The sequence below is a fragment of the Cyprinodon variegatus genome, unplaced genomic scaffold, assembly GCF_000732505.1.
Source record: "Cyprinodon variegatus isolate N-32 unplaced genomic scaffold, C_variegatus-1.0 Scaffold207, whole genome shotgun sequence".
In the NCBI taxonomy this organism is placed as follows: domain Eukaryota; kingdom Metazoa; phylum Chordata; class Actinopteri; order Cyprinodontiformes; family Cyprinodontidae; genus Cyprinodon; species Cyprinodon variegatus.
In genome coordinates this window covers 1,127,259-1,144,354 of record NW_015150660.1, presented here as the reverse complement: position 1 = coordinate 1,144,354, position 17,096 = coordinate 1,127,259, and the positions used below count along the sequence as shown (strand labels likewise).

The window sequence follows — 17,096 nt, the reverse complement described above, 5'->3', positions numbered from 1 at the left end:
TTTACAAATGCAACACGTTCTAATTTAGGCTTCGTTAATTTTATGCAGCACACCAAAAAAAGGAAGGAGCATTTTGGGGCACACAATTTAGTCATAAAAACATGTTGCGAAATTCGCTGCCAAGCATACGGATAAATACAACTTTGAAAATATCTAGGGATTTCAGATATATTCAGCTGTAATGTTTGCTGTCTTTCTTCTTTTCAAAATGCATCAGCAACAAGAAAACATTTTTTTTCCCCTTGTTGCTGATTTACAATATTAAACTTTTTGATATCTGACAGTTTGGGAGAGTCTGCTATAATGTTAAATTTCAGAAGAGAATCTAATCTAAACATCTCTCTCTATAACCAGGGACAAGATCATAATTTTCTATTCATAAATGCAATCAGTAGTCTAATGTTATATTTACAAATGATCTGATAATTCATGCAACAAAAAATTATCATTAATATGAATAAATCCAAATTTGCCAGGATTTTTAATAATTTGGGCTTTTACTCTGTTTTTGCCCAAGCTTTGAATTGCCAGTCCATGTCTGAAGAATCTGCTTTGATAATTCCATATGGTGTTTATTTTTCATGATTTCAATTCAATTCCATTTATTTCTATAGCGCCAATTTACAACACGTCATCTCAGGGCACTTTACAGTTCACCAGATCATACAGTCAAGTTGATTCAAAGTTTTCTATCTAAGGAAAACCAGTTGACTGCATCGACTAACTGACTCGAATGCAATCCCTCACACAAAGCATGCTTGTCGCGACGGTGGAGAGGAAAAACTGCCTTTTAACAAGAAGAAACCTCCAGCAGAACCAGGCTCAATGTGAGCGGCCATCTGCCACGGCCGGCTGGGGTTCAAGGAAACAGAAGCAGAGATACAAAAAGCAACTGTATAAGGCGGCCCCATCCAGGAAAAACACAGCCTGGCAGACGAGCTCCGAGCCAGCTCCCGTGTGAGAGGATGAAGAAAGTACATCCAGACAGTCACAGTCAGAGAAACAGGACCACACTGAAAAACAGGCAGATCTCGAACATCTATAACAAAGGTGTTAATGGCAGCAGCGCAGCTGATATTTCTCTCCAGGATGGGGTCGCAGCCAAACAGGAACAGACGAGGCGAAGCTACTATGAGGAAAATCAGAAAGACCATAAAGTTAGAGATTGAACTAACAGATTCTGCAGAGCAGAAGAAAAGAGATACAAAAAAGCAGAATTATGAAATACGGATCCCTATGCAATGTACTTTCATAAGCACAACACTCCCTCTTGCAGGAAAAACAATAATAGTTGACTGCAGTTTGTTGCCGTTTGAAATCCCTACATGTAAGGGCTATAAATACTTGGGAATAACTGGGAGTCTTAACTGGGAGTCTTACAAAAGGACAATGACAGCAATGAAACACAACATCCACTTTATGAGATGGAAGACCTTTACTTTTTCTAAGGGCAAATTAACTTTGAGGGGACATTTTGCATTATTATTCATTTGTATCAACAACATTTTGCCATAAGATAACTGTGTTATTTCTTCTCTGGTTCCCATCACACTTCCATTTTTCTGATAAAGGCACACTAGTAGTAAAAAAACAGGTATCAATCCCGGTTATAGCATCTGCTGTAAAAACTTGACGAGCAAATCCCAAGGATTTCCTGTGGTGACTCTTAAACAAGGGAGCAGCTGAAAACATGCAGATTAAAAACACTAAACGTTGAGCTTTTTATCCAAAATCTTTTTTTTTTATTCACAATATTGGTCAGGCATAAAGCAAAGAAAGAATATGAGGAGAACTGCCTCAAGCCCGCTATTGATGATCTCTCTGGATCTGAATCTCTTCCAAAGCTTTAAGGAATTTGTTAGAGAGCATTTAAAATTAAAATATTTCACAGAGGCAATTACTCATAACACCTGAGCAAATCGGACCTGGAATCGTTCACTATACAGAAGATCAATCTTTCTACTTGGTCACATCAGACCTAACATCTAAATAATTTTGTGATGAGCACAAAAGAGGAGAGAGGACCCAGGATTATGAACAATGTTGAGATGTTTACCATTGAGGAACACTCAATAGTTTTTCTCTATATGCTGAAACTAGTATTGACGCGGAGATGCTATCATAAGAAAAAATTATATTTCCTAATGGGAGTTAAAGCTAAGGTTCAGTACCTTAAGGCATTGAACCTGGAAGTTGCCTTTTGAGTGTAAGATTTTACTTATAATGATGTCTACTGTGACTTTCCATGTAGTCTTTGATGCCACTTATAGCCTTGGGAGTGTTCTTTAATTTAATCTCCAACCTGTTATGTATTCACGCTGCACCAACATAGTGCTGTCACTCTGATCTGTTGTACCTGCTGTGATCGACCACCTACACCCACCTGCTGCTCTTTCTCATCACTGTGTCCAATAATTTAGTTGCAGTTGCAATTTAAATCTTTTTACCTTTGAAGAGTTATCATGTGTAGCTACTAGTTCATAGTGAGCAAAGTGCATTTCGTCCTTGGTGTCAGCATGGCCTCTGGCTCTCCAAGAACAGCATAAAAAAAAAAAAAAAAAACATCATGCCCTAAGGATAAATGTGCTCATGATGGCGAGAGATGGGGGGTTTATTTAACTAATGCTGGGTAAGAGAAAAAAAGGGAAAGGAAAAGCAGAGTTGTAAAAGAAATCAATGAGAAAAATGATAATTATTCTTAAAAATAAATCTGTGGGTGTTTGGGAGGACGGAGGACAAGACAGAGGACAAATAAAAATAAAATGAGCAGGGTATTAAAAGGGAATTACATAGAAGTTAAAGCTGGCAAAAACAAAAGCTGTACATCACAAATTATAAGGAAATTCGGACCTAGAGAATGAGCATGAAAGAAGAGAGAATGCTGAACAGTATCTGTTCTTCTGCCACAAGAGTCCTTCTTTAGAAAAACTTGGATAACTAAGATCTTAGACACATCCATGCACCCAAACAGAAAAAGAGAGAGAGTGAAAATACAGAGCCTATAAATACCCGAGCGAGCTTCAAGTGTCCTTGATAACAGTAAGATCCCTGAACAGAAATAGGCCTTCAAACTGTCTATTAAAGTCTACTGTGAGATCCGTAGAGACAAGTTGGCAAACCAGCGAACACATTCTTCTTTCTGCCAGTCGACTCGTGTTGTGGTTTACACCAGAGTTTCCGAGTCATGCACATCAAAGCAGAACATGTAGATAGTTTATGGGAGGCCCTGCTCTAGCTGGCTGGATCTTTCTTTATTTACACACTTGAATCCAGCCTGTGTAAATATTTAACATTGGGCTTTTAGAAGATATGATGCAGACCAAATCTTAAAAAGTATTGACACCCCATTTAATCTTCTCATAGTTTGTGATGGAGCAGCTGCAGTTATCTACGTAATTTTGGGGGATCTTATTGGGTAGACCTATAATATAGAGCACATATTGTGACATCGAGAAAAAAAAAAAAAAAGAAACTTTTACTGATAAAAACAGTGGCACATTGCCAACAGAGGGCCCTAGGACACCGAACCACCGACCCAATGATCTTGGTTAAGACTAGTGTTGCGCAGATACCGATACCAGTATCGGGCAGGGCCCGATACAGCACTAAAATGGTAATATCAGAATCAGCGAGTACCAACAAATAGGGCACCGATACCATTTTGAGAGCCAAAAGTTTATTCAACTATTTTCAGCCATTCAAGGCAGGCAATAAAAAAAATCTACTGGATTCCCTTTGTATTAGTCTTTTTCCTGCTTCACAAAGGTAGGCAGCAGCTTGACAAAGCCATGATGGCAATTATTTTACATCCAAGTAGTATGCAGTTATTCATATATACATCATCATCAAACATCGATTTCAAACAGATGGTATCGGTATGGTATCAGTATCGGCAAATACTGCACAGCCAGGTATCGGGTATCGGTATCGGGGCCAAAAAATGGCATCGGTGCAACAATAATTCACTAGTACACTAATTCAGACATAAAAAAAAAAAAATAAAATAAAAAAATGTATTATAGAATTTAAATATTTCGAAATATATTCATATATGTTTTAGATATACAAGACAAACATTTAATTTTTAATGACAAGTAAAGCTGTTTCGTTCATCTTCGGATTGGTGATGTATTTCTGCCCTAGGGCTCAAAAATCTTTGTCTATAGACTGTTGTTAATAGTTGTCCATGTAAAGTAGCTCCTATTCAATGTAAAAGAGAGGACCATCCTGGGGCGCAGCTCTCGCGCTCCCAGAGCTGAAAACAACTTTATTTGCACACCACCTCTCGCCAAAGGGCTGACGTCTGAGCAGTCTGTTATAAAGTGCAGCTTATTGACAGGTTTATATAATTATTTAGCTACAGGGCTTGTCTAACTGCATGCCGTGAGGCTAATGCTTTTTACTTTATAATTATCTCTTAATTATGAGATCTTTTCTCATCATTACCAGATACAATCTCATACTTGCGAGATAAGATCTCATAATTACAACATACTTATCTGGTAATAATGACATCTTAATTATGAGAAAGGATCTCATAATTACGAGATCAGTATCTCGTAATTATGAGATAAGCTGTCAGATTTGTGAGGTTTTTCTTTTTATCAGTTCTGATAACATTCCCTATCCCGGCTGAAGAAAAAAATCCCCTCAGCACGATGCCTCCACTACCAAGTTTTACAATGAGTTCAGGCTGATAAGGCGTGACAGTTTCTGGTCCAATAAAGGGTTTCATATGATCGCCAAAAAGTTAACCTGATCACACACCTTTTTTCACATGCAAACTCTGTCCCTGCTTGCTAGTAGCAAACTTAAAACATCTTGTGAATTTCTTATAAAATGCACCACCTTCTGGTACATAAGACCAGGTTTGAAGAGTGTGTGACAAACAATAGTCCAGCCAAGGCTGTGGAAATCCTTCACAGGCTTTGCTGTTACACAGGCCTCTTTGCTCTTTTTCTGATGAATGTTTCTGACCTGCCTGCCAATAAAGTTGGTCAGTCAGGTCTTCATATGCTGGAAGCTGTTTTTCTACTAACATTTTAACATAATGACTTGATAGTGCCTCTGTAAAATTTTTATTTCTTAGAATAATTTTTCATAACTATGCCCAGCTTAAAACTTCTTTATTCATCAATAAACATCTTTATTCCTTGACTATCTGCTGTTTTCCTTGTTCTTCATAATGCCCTAAACCTCAGACAAAACTTGGAATTATGGTGATATTGAGACACAAATGGACTATTCATATTACTAAACGGACTTCTGAAGGCAATTGGTTACACTACATTTATTTAGGGACTATTATATGTGGACCACACTTTTCAGATTTTTCTTATTTAAAATTAAAAGAAATTATTTGTATTTCTTCTACTTTCCATATATTGCTACTATGATGGTATATTGAATAAATCTTAAGATAAATCATAGAACCTTGAAGTGAAAAAACCCAACTAAAAATAATTTAAGGGTATGCATGATTTTGCAAAACAGAACAACTTGCACAATTTTACTTTGGTTCAAATAAATATTTAAAGAGATTATTTTTTGTTGATTTAATCAAAAGGGCAAAAGAAACAAAATCCAAGAACAAAATACAGGAAACAAAAAAAACAGAAGTCAGAGGAAAACAAAAATATGAGGAGCCAAGTCACAACTAGAAACTGGCACTGAGGAACTGCAGGAGGTGTATATATGGGAAACAGAACAAAGACTGGGGTAATCAGCTAACTGGGAGCAGGTGTAAATAGAAGCAACTAGAAGGTAGGGGAAACAAGACTGGCACAAGGGGGCAGTAGACAGCAACACAAAAAACACAACACTGCTTAAATATAACTAGAAAAAACTACAATAACACAAAATGGAAAATAAACAATTACCAAGAAAACACAGAATGACATAAATACAAATTTAAATAAAAAACTAAAAAAGAAATCTAAACAGGATCAAAAAGTCCATAACAAAAATAAAATCAAAAGATAGAGATGGCTGTTCATTCTATTTGCTAATGCAGCTATAACTGACAATGTGATTGCACCTAAGCGCTCTGCCCTAAAGGCACGAGCAGCTAATCAGAGGGAAAAAGCTCTAAAAATCCCAATCAGATAGTTATTGATTAGCACAGCTGGAAATGCATTTCAAACCATTGCCTTTAACTGATGTTGCTCAGTCATTCCAACCCAAGTCTCCTTCCCAGCTGGGATCATGGACTTTAACAAAATACAAACATTAGGAAAGAAATCATTACTTGCAATAATCTGACTTAAATCTATAGTTAGTTTTATTTACAGTTACACCTACAGACCATTTAATTAGATACATGTTATAAAAACAATTTTCCTCTTTATTTTATTAAATAATCTGAGCAATGTATTTTTTTTTCATGTTATAGGAGGAGAACATACAGAAACATTTAACCAAGATAAAAAAAAATTTTAAAGCAAGACCTAGGGACCGATCAATTACAAAAGTTTTGGAAAGAATTGGCAATGCTACCCTTTTATTTAGGCCTCCCTGTTGTTAAAAGAATCATTCAACTTTAATTATTCAGATCGATGAGGTGCAAATTATGATATCGACACAATTATAATCTCTTGAGCTGAAATCTTATCTTAAATACATTTCAAAATGTGATAATATACTTCAGTGGTTCAAACACTTGTTACATTGATAGTTCTAAAACATTACCATGTGGATATTTGCAAAGTCATGTCCTAACCCAGTGCAGATTAACATATTCCAGCATAAACTCCATTAAATATTCTTGTATAAGGCTTTGTTTGTACATTTCAAAATTAAATGTTGAATTTACAAGGATTGCGTTTTATTTTGTTTCTTGTGGTATTGATTTTGCTTCAGTCTTTATCGGTTTGTTCTCTCTGCTCTGTGCATGTTCCCTCTTCCATAACTGTCCCGCCTGCGTTGCAGCTATATTTGCTCTCTCAGTATATTTTAGTCCCTGTTTATTCCTTGTCAGATTCTCATTTCTTGATCTTCTTCTTCTGCGTTCCTTTGCTTTGTTACCCGCCTGTTATGGAGACCTGTCTTTAGCTGGGGTTTGGGTCTTTTTCCAACCTCTCTCAGCACAGAAATTGGAAGTTACTTTTGTTCAACTTTCTTTGTCGCAAGACAAGCAGCTTCAGACATTAAAGATGACTAGTAGAAATTCAGACCCCTCATTTCATAAAGGTGCTTTCAAAATACAGGCTTACAACTACTGGAAAACAAAAATGTATTTTATCTAAAAATCAGAGTCTTTCAGAAGAACAATTCAACCTTGGGAGACTCACACAGAGAAAAGCTGCAATTAGTTTTATTAAATTAATTTATACAGGTAACACAGTTAGATTGGTCAATATGTTTCTATCTAAGGGAAACCAGCTGACTGCATGGACTCTCAATCGTCACACCAAGCATGCTTGTTGTGACAGTAGGGAGGAAAACTCCCTTTTAACAGGAAGAAACCTCCAGCAGAACCACACTCAGTGTGAGCGGCCTTCTGCCAAGGCAGACTAAGGTGGGAGACAGAAGGAGACATGCAAATACTGACATAAATGAAATAAGTTCCTTGCCACTCAGGCCCTAAGTATAGTCTGAAAATGAGGGAGGAGAGGAAAGGTAGGTAGGTGAAAGTTTGCTTAAATGTGGGAGAGAAGCATGGCCAGGAGCTATGGTAAAAGAGACAGACCTTGAAAGATGATTGGTCCAGAGGAGATTAGTTCCTGCCTCTGATTGGCTGAAGCAGGTGGTTCAGGTGAAACTGATGAGTCTCCCAGATTTATTTTTTGCTTAAGTTTCATTATAAAAAGGAGGTTTAACACTGATATGTCAGCTCTCTAAAATTGATATTTTAATCTGTCCAGTACATGCTCTCAAACCTCGGTTAATACTCGCTTCACTTGAATTAATCATGTAGGTGTTCAGCCCACAATGGTAAAGAGTTAGGGAAAGTCAGTCTGCTGCCCTACTGGCCCTCAGTTCAATGGTATGGTTAGGTCTGGTCTCTCATCTTCATTTTAATTATGGAAATCTAAAAGAATCTTGTTGGACAGCTGAGCTGAAGTTGGAATTTAAACATAGAGGAACAAAACAAATAGATGGTATGACTTTGACAACCATCACTGATCACGTTGCTTTGGGTGTGGCATACGTCTAAAAATTAGTTATAGCTGTAGCCCAGTGATCATCCTGTCCTAAATATGTCACTTTGGAAGCAATTGCTCCAACTGCGGTCCATGCAGTTGGAGCCATCATTTGTAGCAGTGGTTCTACACATTAATACATCAGATGGTTTCTGAAAGTTACAAGGTTCTTTAACCCTTTATAGAGCAAGTTACCGTTTTCGATCACTTGCATACCCCCTGTCACTCAGTAAAGTCTAGAAGCACAAGATCTATATCCAGCCATTCAGCAAAGATCCTGCTACATGTCTGTACATCTTATTTTGCTATTTGACCAATTAGATGAGCCCTTGAATGATATATTACCTACTGTTGACTAGTTAACCTTTTTTTTCACTGTAAAAAAAAATGAACTGGTCCAGAAAAAAGGTAAAAAGCTAATTGAAAAGTTAAAAAGTAAATGAAAAAAGTTAATAAGCCTAGTTATGTCAATGTTATTACATTGACATTAATTTTTGCCTTCAAAGTATCCATATTTTTTGAATGTTGCAAAGGTAATAAGGTCCTGTCCTGGATTCTAATAACACCATGTGCTTGAAATTTTGATTTTCAAAGTATTTCATTGAGTGGAATATAAAGGTTAAAATTACTCTGAAAATTATACAGGAATGTACCGTAATCAAAAAAATTAATTTGTACTTTTTAATGCTTAAGTATTTTCAATAGTGAATTCTTAGATACTTTAAATTGAGTAGATATTTGACCTAGTAACTATTACTTGTGGTGAAGTAAGATTTGACTATGAGTCAAATCTATATAAAAAAAAAAGATTTCACTATGAGTTCTATTACTTAAACTCAAATACTACTGTGGAGTGTTTCGCTGTTTCTGGCTTATGTTTTGGTCACTTTTGAATCTTGGTAACATGAGACAGAGTCTACAACCCACACAAGTGGCTCATGTAGTGCAGCTCATCCAGGATGGCACATCAATGTGAGTTGTGGCAATAAGGTTTGCAGTGTCTGTCAGCAGAGTGTCCAGAGGCTGAAGGCACTAAAGGGGATAGGCAAGACACCAGGAGACATGGAGGTGGATTTAGGAAGGCAAAGACCCAGCAGCAAGACCGCTACCACTGCCTTTGTGCAAAGAGGAACAGGAGGAACACTGCCAGAGCCCTGTAAAATGACACCCAGCAGGCTACAAATATGCATGTCTGCACAAACAGTTAGAAATGACATGAGGATGGTGCGAGGGCCCGACATCCACAGATGGGGTTTGTACTCACATCCCAACACCGTGCAGGACATTGGGCATTTTCCAGAGAACAGCAAGATTGGCAAATTTGCCACTGGCACCCTGTACTCATCACAGATGAAAGCAAGATCACACTGAGCACATGTGATAGATGTGACAGAGTCCGGAGACACAGTGGAGAGCAATCTGCTGCCTGCAATATCCTTCAGCATGACCGGTATAGCAGTGGGTCTGTAATGGTGTGGGGTGGCATTTCTTTGCAGAAACACACAGCCCTCCATGTGCTTTCCAAAGGTAGCATGACTGCCATTAGGTAGCAAGATGAGATACTTGGACCCCTTTTGAGACCATATGCTGGTGCGGTTGGTCGTGGGTTCCTCCTAATGCAGAACAATGCTAGACCTCATTTGGCTTGAGTGTGTCAGCAGGCATTGAAGCTATGGTCTGGCTCGCCTGTTTCCTAGACCTGAATCTGATTGAGCACGTCGGGGCCATCCACCAATGTCACGTTGCACCACTGTCCAGGAGTTGGCGGATACTCTAGTCCAGGTTTGAGAGGAGATCCCTCAGGAGACCATTAGCCAACTCATCAGGAGCATGCCCAAGCATTATGAGGTGGTCATACAGGCACCCGAAGGCCAGACACAATACTGAGCTTCATTTTGACCCATTCTGAGGTCATTACATCAAAGTAGGATCAGCCTCTAGTGTATTTTTCCATTTTAATTTTCTGTGAGACTCCAAACATAGATCTCCATTGCTTAACAAATTTGATTTCGTCGTCAGCACATTCAGCTTTGTACATAAAGTACTCAATGAGAATATGTTATTAATTTAAATCTAAAATGCGTTGAGTGTTGTTTATTTTTATTAGCAGTATATATTTTATGCTTTTTCTAAAAATGTTGGCTTCCATACCTTTTCTTCAGGTTGTTCTGTAGATTCAGTCAAACAGAGACAAAGCAAGCAGACTCGGTTGGGCTCGTTTGAACCTCAGCATATCTAACATTAAAAATGCATACCAAATGATCAGGGCTCCAACCTCTATAATGACAAAAGGCCATTTTTATTTACCGCCCTTAGAGATTTAGAATCTGCAGACAGAGACACTGAAATGTTTCCACAGTACAAGGAAGAGAAAAAAAAGAGATTTTAACCTGAATGAAATTCATTTCTCACCTCTCAAAATTCAAAGGATAATTGATTTAAAAAAGTAATTTTCTCTGATCTCTTTACTTTGTCCTTTACTGTTCCCATTTGCATTAATGGCTGGCATCTCTTATTATTAAAACCTAATCTCTGATAAGGGGTTTAAGTCCTAAATGACTGATCTCACAGCTTCCTCCGAATATGCAATCACTGGACCTAGAAGCAGCATCCCTAGAAGTTTTTAAATAATGACAATATATCTAACTAAACAGAACTAAACTTGTTAATTTATCCAAGTAAAAAAGAAAAATATTTCATAAGATTTTCTATAAACATACACAAAACTTCATGAGTCGATATTATTAATATCTCTACTTTTAATTTTTGTTGACACCTTTTGTATTATTGGCAGTTAGAATATCTAAATTATTATTGTACTCACAGGCTTGGAGGCATTTTAGATTAGGAGTAAAAATGTCCAAATATAAATAAATCCCAACCTGTTTCCAGACACACTGCATAGAAAACAATTTAATCACCAAGAAGGGTTGAGAATAACTGAATCTTCATCATGGTAAACTGCATGTAAATCTGTTTCCAGAACAAATAGTTCACAGAAAACTGATACTAACCCTTACAGGGCAAAGCGTCCTCTAACCTGCTTTTCTTTTAATTATCAGACATACATTTGTTGAAAAACAAAGATATTTTAAGATCCCCGGTGATGCTTGGGACCATTAGGCTATGTTAATTCAAATATATTATAATATAAGCCTGTTTTTCTTATTTTGGGGATAAAAAACCTGAATAACTCCTCAAATAATTTTTCAATACAACATGGCATAGGATAAGAAATGGTCTGAATAAGCTTTGTGCAAAATGCTTATGAGAACACAGCTCCCAACAGCGTTGACAGTGTTTACAGGAGTGACAGTGCTGACAGAAACCCACTAAAAGGATTTCTTTGATGCTGTGAGCAGCTGAAGCCAACAGCAGGATGACAAATGAAAGTAGTTAGAACATGCAATTAGTTTCTTCAGTATCTAATTGATGTCAGTTTTAGCAATATTCTCCAACACTTTTAAAAAGTGTTTAACATCTTTTGACAATCAGTAATCATATCCTGATATATAATTCCTCGTTCGCTACACTGTTTGTATTATCAAGATGCTTTATGACAGAGATAGAGGTGAAGATTGGATTGCTTTAAGTGGTTTTAATCACCTTTTTTTCTAAGTTTGACATTCAGAGGCAAACAAGACTAAACAAGTAAACTGAATGTTTAAAAAGAGGCATGGAACACAAAATAAAGAGAAACTTTCATGCAGTTAAAAAAAAACTGAGAACATTTTAAGACTTGCTTTTCTCACATAAACATACTTTAAAAGCAGTTTGAAACACTCAACAGGAAAACACACTGAACTGTATAGAAGAGTGGCACAGAGGGTAACAGGGAAAAGAACAAATTGCACAAATTAAATTTCTTTAAAACCAAAACCCCTGACATAAAAAATACTACAAAACGCTTTCTTTTTTTGAGGGTCAACATCTGAGCCTGTTAAACAACAACATCATCCTATTAGTCTTTTTAATTGTTATGATGATTTTTCATCATAACAATTAAACACCAGTCACAGCCCAGTCCAATCAGAAACCAGGTGAAGGTGCATCTAATTATCAGGCAGCCGTTCGATGATGGCGACCAAGATCAGCAAGCCAATTTCTGGATGTTACTGATCAGTCTCCTGCTGTATTCTCTGTGGTCGACAGGAAGCACCTCCATCACGGTGACTTTCACCCGACTCTCATCCTGAGGACAAAAGAAAAGGCTCAGATTAAGACTGAACTAATGCACAGAGAGGCATCAATCAACAATGATGGCTCTATGAATCAAACAATTAAAAACAAATCTTTGTAACATTTTTATTAAAATCAATTTATCAATATAGTACAAATACACAATATTTTCGAAGGAAAGTTGGCAGGATAAAAGTAACCCTGGACACAATCTGAAGTTGGCAGACTATAACTACTGTTGCTTAGTGATCAGACATGAACAGTTTTAACATATTAAATTAAACGGGTTTGAGTGAAAACTCAATGATAAAAATGTTTTATTTTATAAGAGTAAAAAAATTCTCCAGCTAATCACAACACACATCAGAGACATCCAGCTGGACAGATTTAGCATTCAGTCGTATTTCAGTGCTCTTTGCAAACACACAGATCTGCATGACTAATAGGTATGTTTCATGTTAGCTTTATTTGCATTTCTTGGTTCCTTTTTTAGGTCTGAAACATGTTATAGAAACCATAGAAATTCCCAATAAATATGCAAAGACAGGACCACCTGTTCATCAAAGCCATTACTTTGGCAAATAAAACATACAAGTAATTAAATGAGAACAACTAGCTGATACGACTAACATCCCTCCATAAGAAGCATGCTAAAAAAAAATCTGACAGGACACCAGGTTTGGCAAAAAATTAAAATTTATATCACAGCTAATAACAACAAAACAAACAAAAACATCAAAAAGTGTCTACAGGTAGTGATTCATGTCTGACCTGACGTAAATCATTTACCAAAGTCTGTTAGAAAGTGATCAACTGCCCTTTGTTAAACGCAACAAGTTAAATGCCCCATCAACCACAGCTCCTTCTAAAATAAAAGTCACATAGAATATTTCTAAAACAAACAAAAAAGTGAGAAAAAAAAAAGTCACCAAACGTATCTAAACCTAATGCAGAGAGTATAATTTCTACAATGGTTTTAAAAAAAAACTTTTTGTTTTTAATTCTACAGAATTAAATTATCCTTTATTAATAACTGGTACAAGTTGTTACCCGGGTGAACTGCAGGTTTTTCCTTTTACTCCAGCTACACCTCTCACTTAGCTGCCTTATCTAACACCAGTTTGTTGTGGGGAAGCATGCTTAAAACCCAAGGCTGTGTCAAGTGGGAGGGAATCTTTGTTAAGCTTCTCACAGCGTCAACAGGTAAAATACCTTAGCAGATATAGAGATCCTCCATAGGCAGACATAGAGATCCTCCATAGGCAGACATAGATCTCCTACATTGGCAGACATAGATATCCTACATAGGCTTAACAAAACATAGAGTAACATAAACAGTTCTCTTTTTAAAACCAAGACAAAGGAACTTGGAGAAGGAGAAACATTTTTAAATAAATATAAAATCCAGGTATATGCAGTAATGTCGCAATGATCAGTTTGTACATATAAAATGGAATAGAGACCTTTGATTATTTCTCTGCTGAAATAAAACACAGATAATTTGAAAGTGACCTGACTTCAGTCTAAGGTGGCATTTAACTTGTGAACTGTGAACACCTCGAAGATGACTACAATTTGTTGGGGGAATAGAGCGTAAAAGGTGACATTTTCCATCTCTTAAAGGAAGAAAAATTTAGGATGTCCACAGGGGGAAAAAAGAAATGTTCCGATTTGACTTTTTTCAAACATTTTCAAGATAAAAGGTACAGACAGTGTATGCTGAGATGAGTAGAAAGTGCAGTAAAAAGACTAGCCTGCCATTTATCCTCTGGAGGTTTTTCTAAAGCCCACAATCAGAGATTGTATCTCATGTTTTCTCCTTGTTTTTCCCTCAGCAAAGGCAGCTGAATTACACTTTCTAATTAAAAGGCTTTCCTGTGAAGACATGACAAAACTAACTAGTCTTATTATAGTCACTATAACAGGGATTAAAAATAAAGCAATTCAAAACCTCATGAAAACAAATTCATTAGCAGTTAAGCAAGGATACTGTGTATGAATGATGTGTTTAATATCTATCAGACTTCTGCTGGAATTTTCAATTATATCAAGTTACAAAATAGATAAACATAAGATTTCCTCGTGATAAGACTAAATTTTATCAAAGAAGATTATTATTATTTTTTTAAAAAGGGGTTATGTGATGGGTATGATGTTGTGTGACTAATATTTTACTGACCTAGATAGATGTTTTTGCCTTTGCCGCAAAACGTTTTTTTAACTGTATTCAGACAACAAAAACACAATATTGAGACGCAGCCAATCTAATCAGACAAATCCTACAATCTTATGGAGCAATATCAAGCTTAGTACTGTGCTAAATGGTGTAATTACACAGCCGAAAATTCAGAAAAACTGGCTTAAAAAAGCAGAGATAACTCACTGGAAAGAATACATCACTAAAATATGGAATGAATAGCTGCAATGAATAGGTCCCATTGACCATACTGGAGTTTATACAGTTTCACTAAAATTGTTGAAAAGCAGCTACCTTAGGATATAGGGAAAATGGTATGAACCTGAACCTACCTGACCTACAAACTGTCCTCAAATTAACCCTAAATTTGTTGTTCTAAGCAAAATATCTCTCATTTCTCTTTAGGAAATGCCAAAACTCTTGTGTCAATCCAAATTAAGAAATATGTCAATAAAACACAGCCTACTGTCTCATTGTTGATTTGTTTGTCCAGCCTGTCATAAGTGCTCAATGTCAGCCACATGTAAAAGAATGAAGTATTTGAGATGCATGGTAATATTTTCTTTGGTTATTTCACATTGATTATGTAAATTACATTAAATTTCCCAAACAATCTTTACTACACTGTGAACCAGCAGAAATGGCTAAATTTGATGTTGACAAGCTGAACTAAGAGTCTGGTTTTGCTGATGATGCGAGGCGACAACATTAAGTCTGTGCTTGGCTGTTATAAGACAGGAAGAAAAATCTGTCCCTTCTGACAATTATGGATTTAGACACAGTCTTGAGTGCAGAAATATGGCTCACATATTGGGACTATGCAACCAACAACAAACTTTTATAAACAATTACAAATAAATGACTTGAAACTAAAATGACCATCCTATTATGAAAAGCATTTTCACGCCAAAATTAATGTATAAAGTAGGAAAATATACCAGGCAGACGATTTTTTGATGCCCCAATTAAGGTATCCCAAACAAGTCATATAGAATAAAAGCATCTAACATGTTTTAGTGCATTGTATTTCTTGCCATGACAGATTGTAGAAACTTAAAACCGTTTTCTCTACGGTAAGAGTATAACATAGCAGACAACTTATCCTTAATGATGCTTCATGAGAAAGGGAGAACATTCCATTCTATACCAGAAATGTTGTATGTTGTCTTTTTTTTTCTTTTACAGTTTATTTAAAATCAATGCAATTAAAGAAAGTTCTAAAGTAAAGAAATGTTAAAGATGGCTGAACATCAGATGAGCGATGGTAACTGACTTTAGGAGGAGAAAGTCATTACCTGTTGGTCTCAGGTTGAAGACAGAGGTGAGTGGGACGTTACTAAAGAAACCGTCATCCATCATGGTCAATCAGAACCATCACCTTCAAAGCCCAATGGATAGCCAGCAGCGCACCTTTTCAAATAGGCTATATGTGGCAGGAAATCCTTTCTGTCATTTACCATCACCTTCACATTAACTCTCAGATTTAGACTCATTTAACATTTATCCCTTCGGATTAGTCCTTCAGGGAAATTCTGGTTCCAGTAGCTTATATAGAGTACAAAGAGTTAAAGCAAGATGCCATTAAAGATAAAAATAAAACAGATAATATAAAAAAAGTGTATATACTACAAAAGAAAAGTATAAAAAAGTTGTAAAGTCCTGGAATATGTTTCCTATAGATATAAAATATGTGCACAGTAGAGAGCTAAGGAAAGACTACCCAGTAGCTGACTTGGATAATTCCTCTTGTACTGCAGAGATGTACTGACCTTATTAATATGTAAAACATTGCACAGACTACACAGTAGTTGGCATGTGTTATTGCACAGGGAGAGAGAATATTTTTTCAAATGAGTGGCAATAGGTAATGTTTTGCACAAGAGGTAGTCTCCAGCCCTTGCTGGTTGCAGTTCATTGTCATTACCTTATTTAGCAAAATTCGATTTCTGTTTTCTATTGTTTTATATGTTTTCATTGTTATGCTGCGGATGCACAATAATTTCCCATTCTTGGAATCAAAGTATACCTTATCTTATCTTGTAATAAAATAACTGGTTTCTGATGAGAAAAATGATGATGTCATTGAGCCATTTCAATCAATCCCAAACTAAGAATCAATCAATCTGAAACTGAGATTGTAGATCTCTTTCAACTCTCCACAATAATCACTGGTCTTTGGACTCTAGATGGATTATCTCTCGTTTTCTGCTTCTTATAAACCTATCTGTTAACAGATTCATCAGCTAAAAGATGAAAGAAAGCTTTTAATAGCAGCTTAAAAAGAAAAATGAGAAAATCTGTGTGCTACTGCAATGAATTAATTTTTAACAAGACTGTGACACAAAGCTGTGCTTTTTAGGAATATTTTCCATCAGAACTTTCAGCAACATATGTGCCCCCACTTCAGTTTCAGCTCCTCATACATAGTTTACTGTTATGTTCAAGGTGAAACTAGGTACACCATTTCATACACAAAATCATATTTTTCCTCAGACTCTTGGAAGCCACCTTTCTATTTGAAAAAAACTAAACAAAAAAAACTGTAATATGGAGCGCAACTGCATCTGTTAAGAAGAGCT

At 36.3% G+C, this 17,096-nt stretch overlaps 1 protein-coding gene across 1 annotated transcript in view; it reads right to left on the bottom strand.

Annotated features, from left to right (window-relative positions):
* Window positions 1-10,459: 10,459 nt before the first annotated feature.
* LOC107088102 (replication protein A 70 kDa DNA-binding subunit-like) overlaps window positions 10,460-17,096 on the bottom strand; it is a 51,076-nt gene continuing 44,439 nt past the window's right edge. Inside the window, exon 17 of the mRNA XM_015380048.1 lies at window positions 10,460-12,333. Within this exon, the coding sequence (XP_015235534.1) occupies window positions 12,232-12,333 (102 nt within the window). The 3' untranslated portion in view covers window positions 10,460-12,231. The remainder of the gene's footprint in view (window positions 12,334-17,096) is intronic.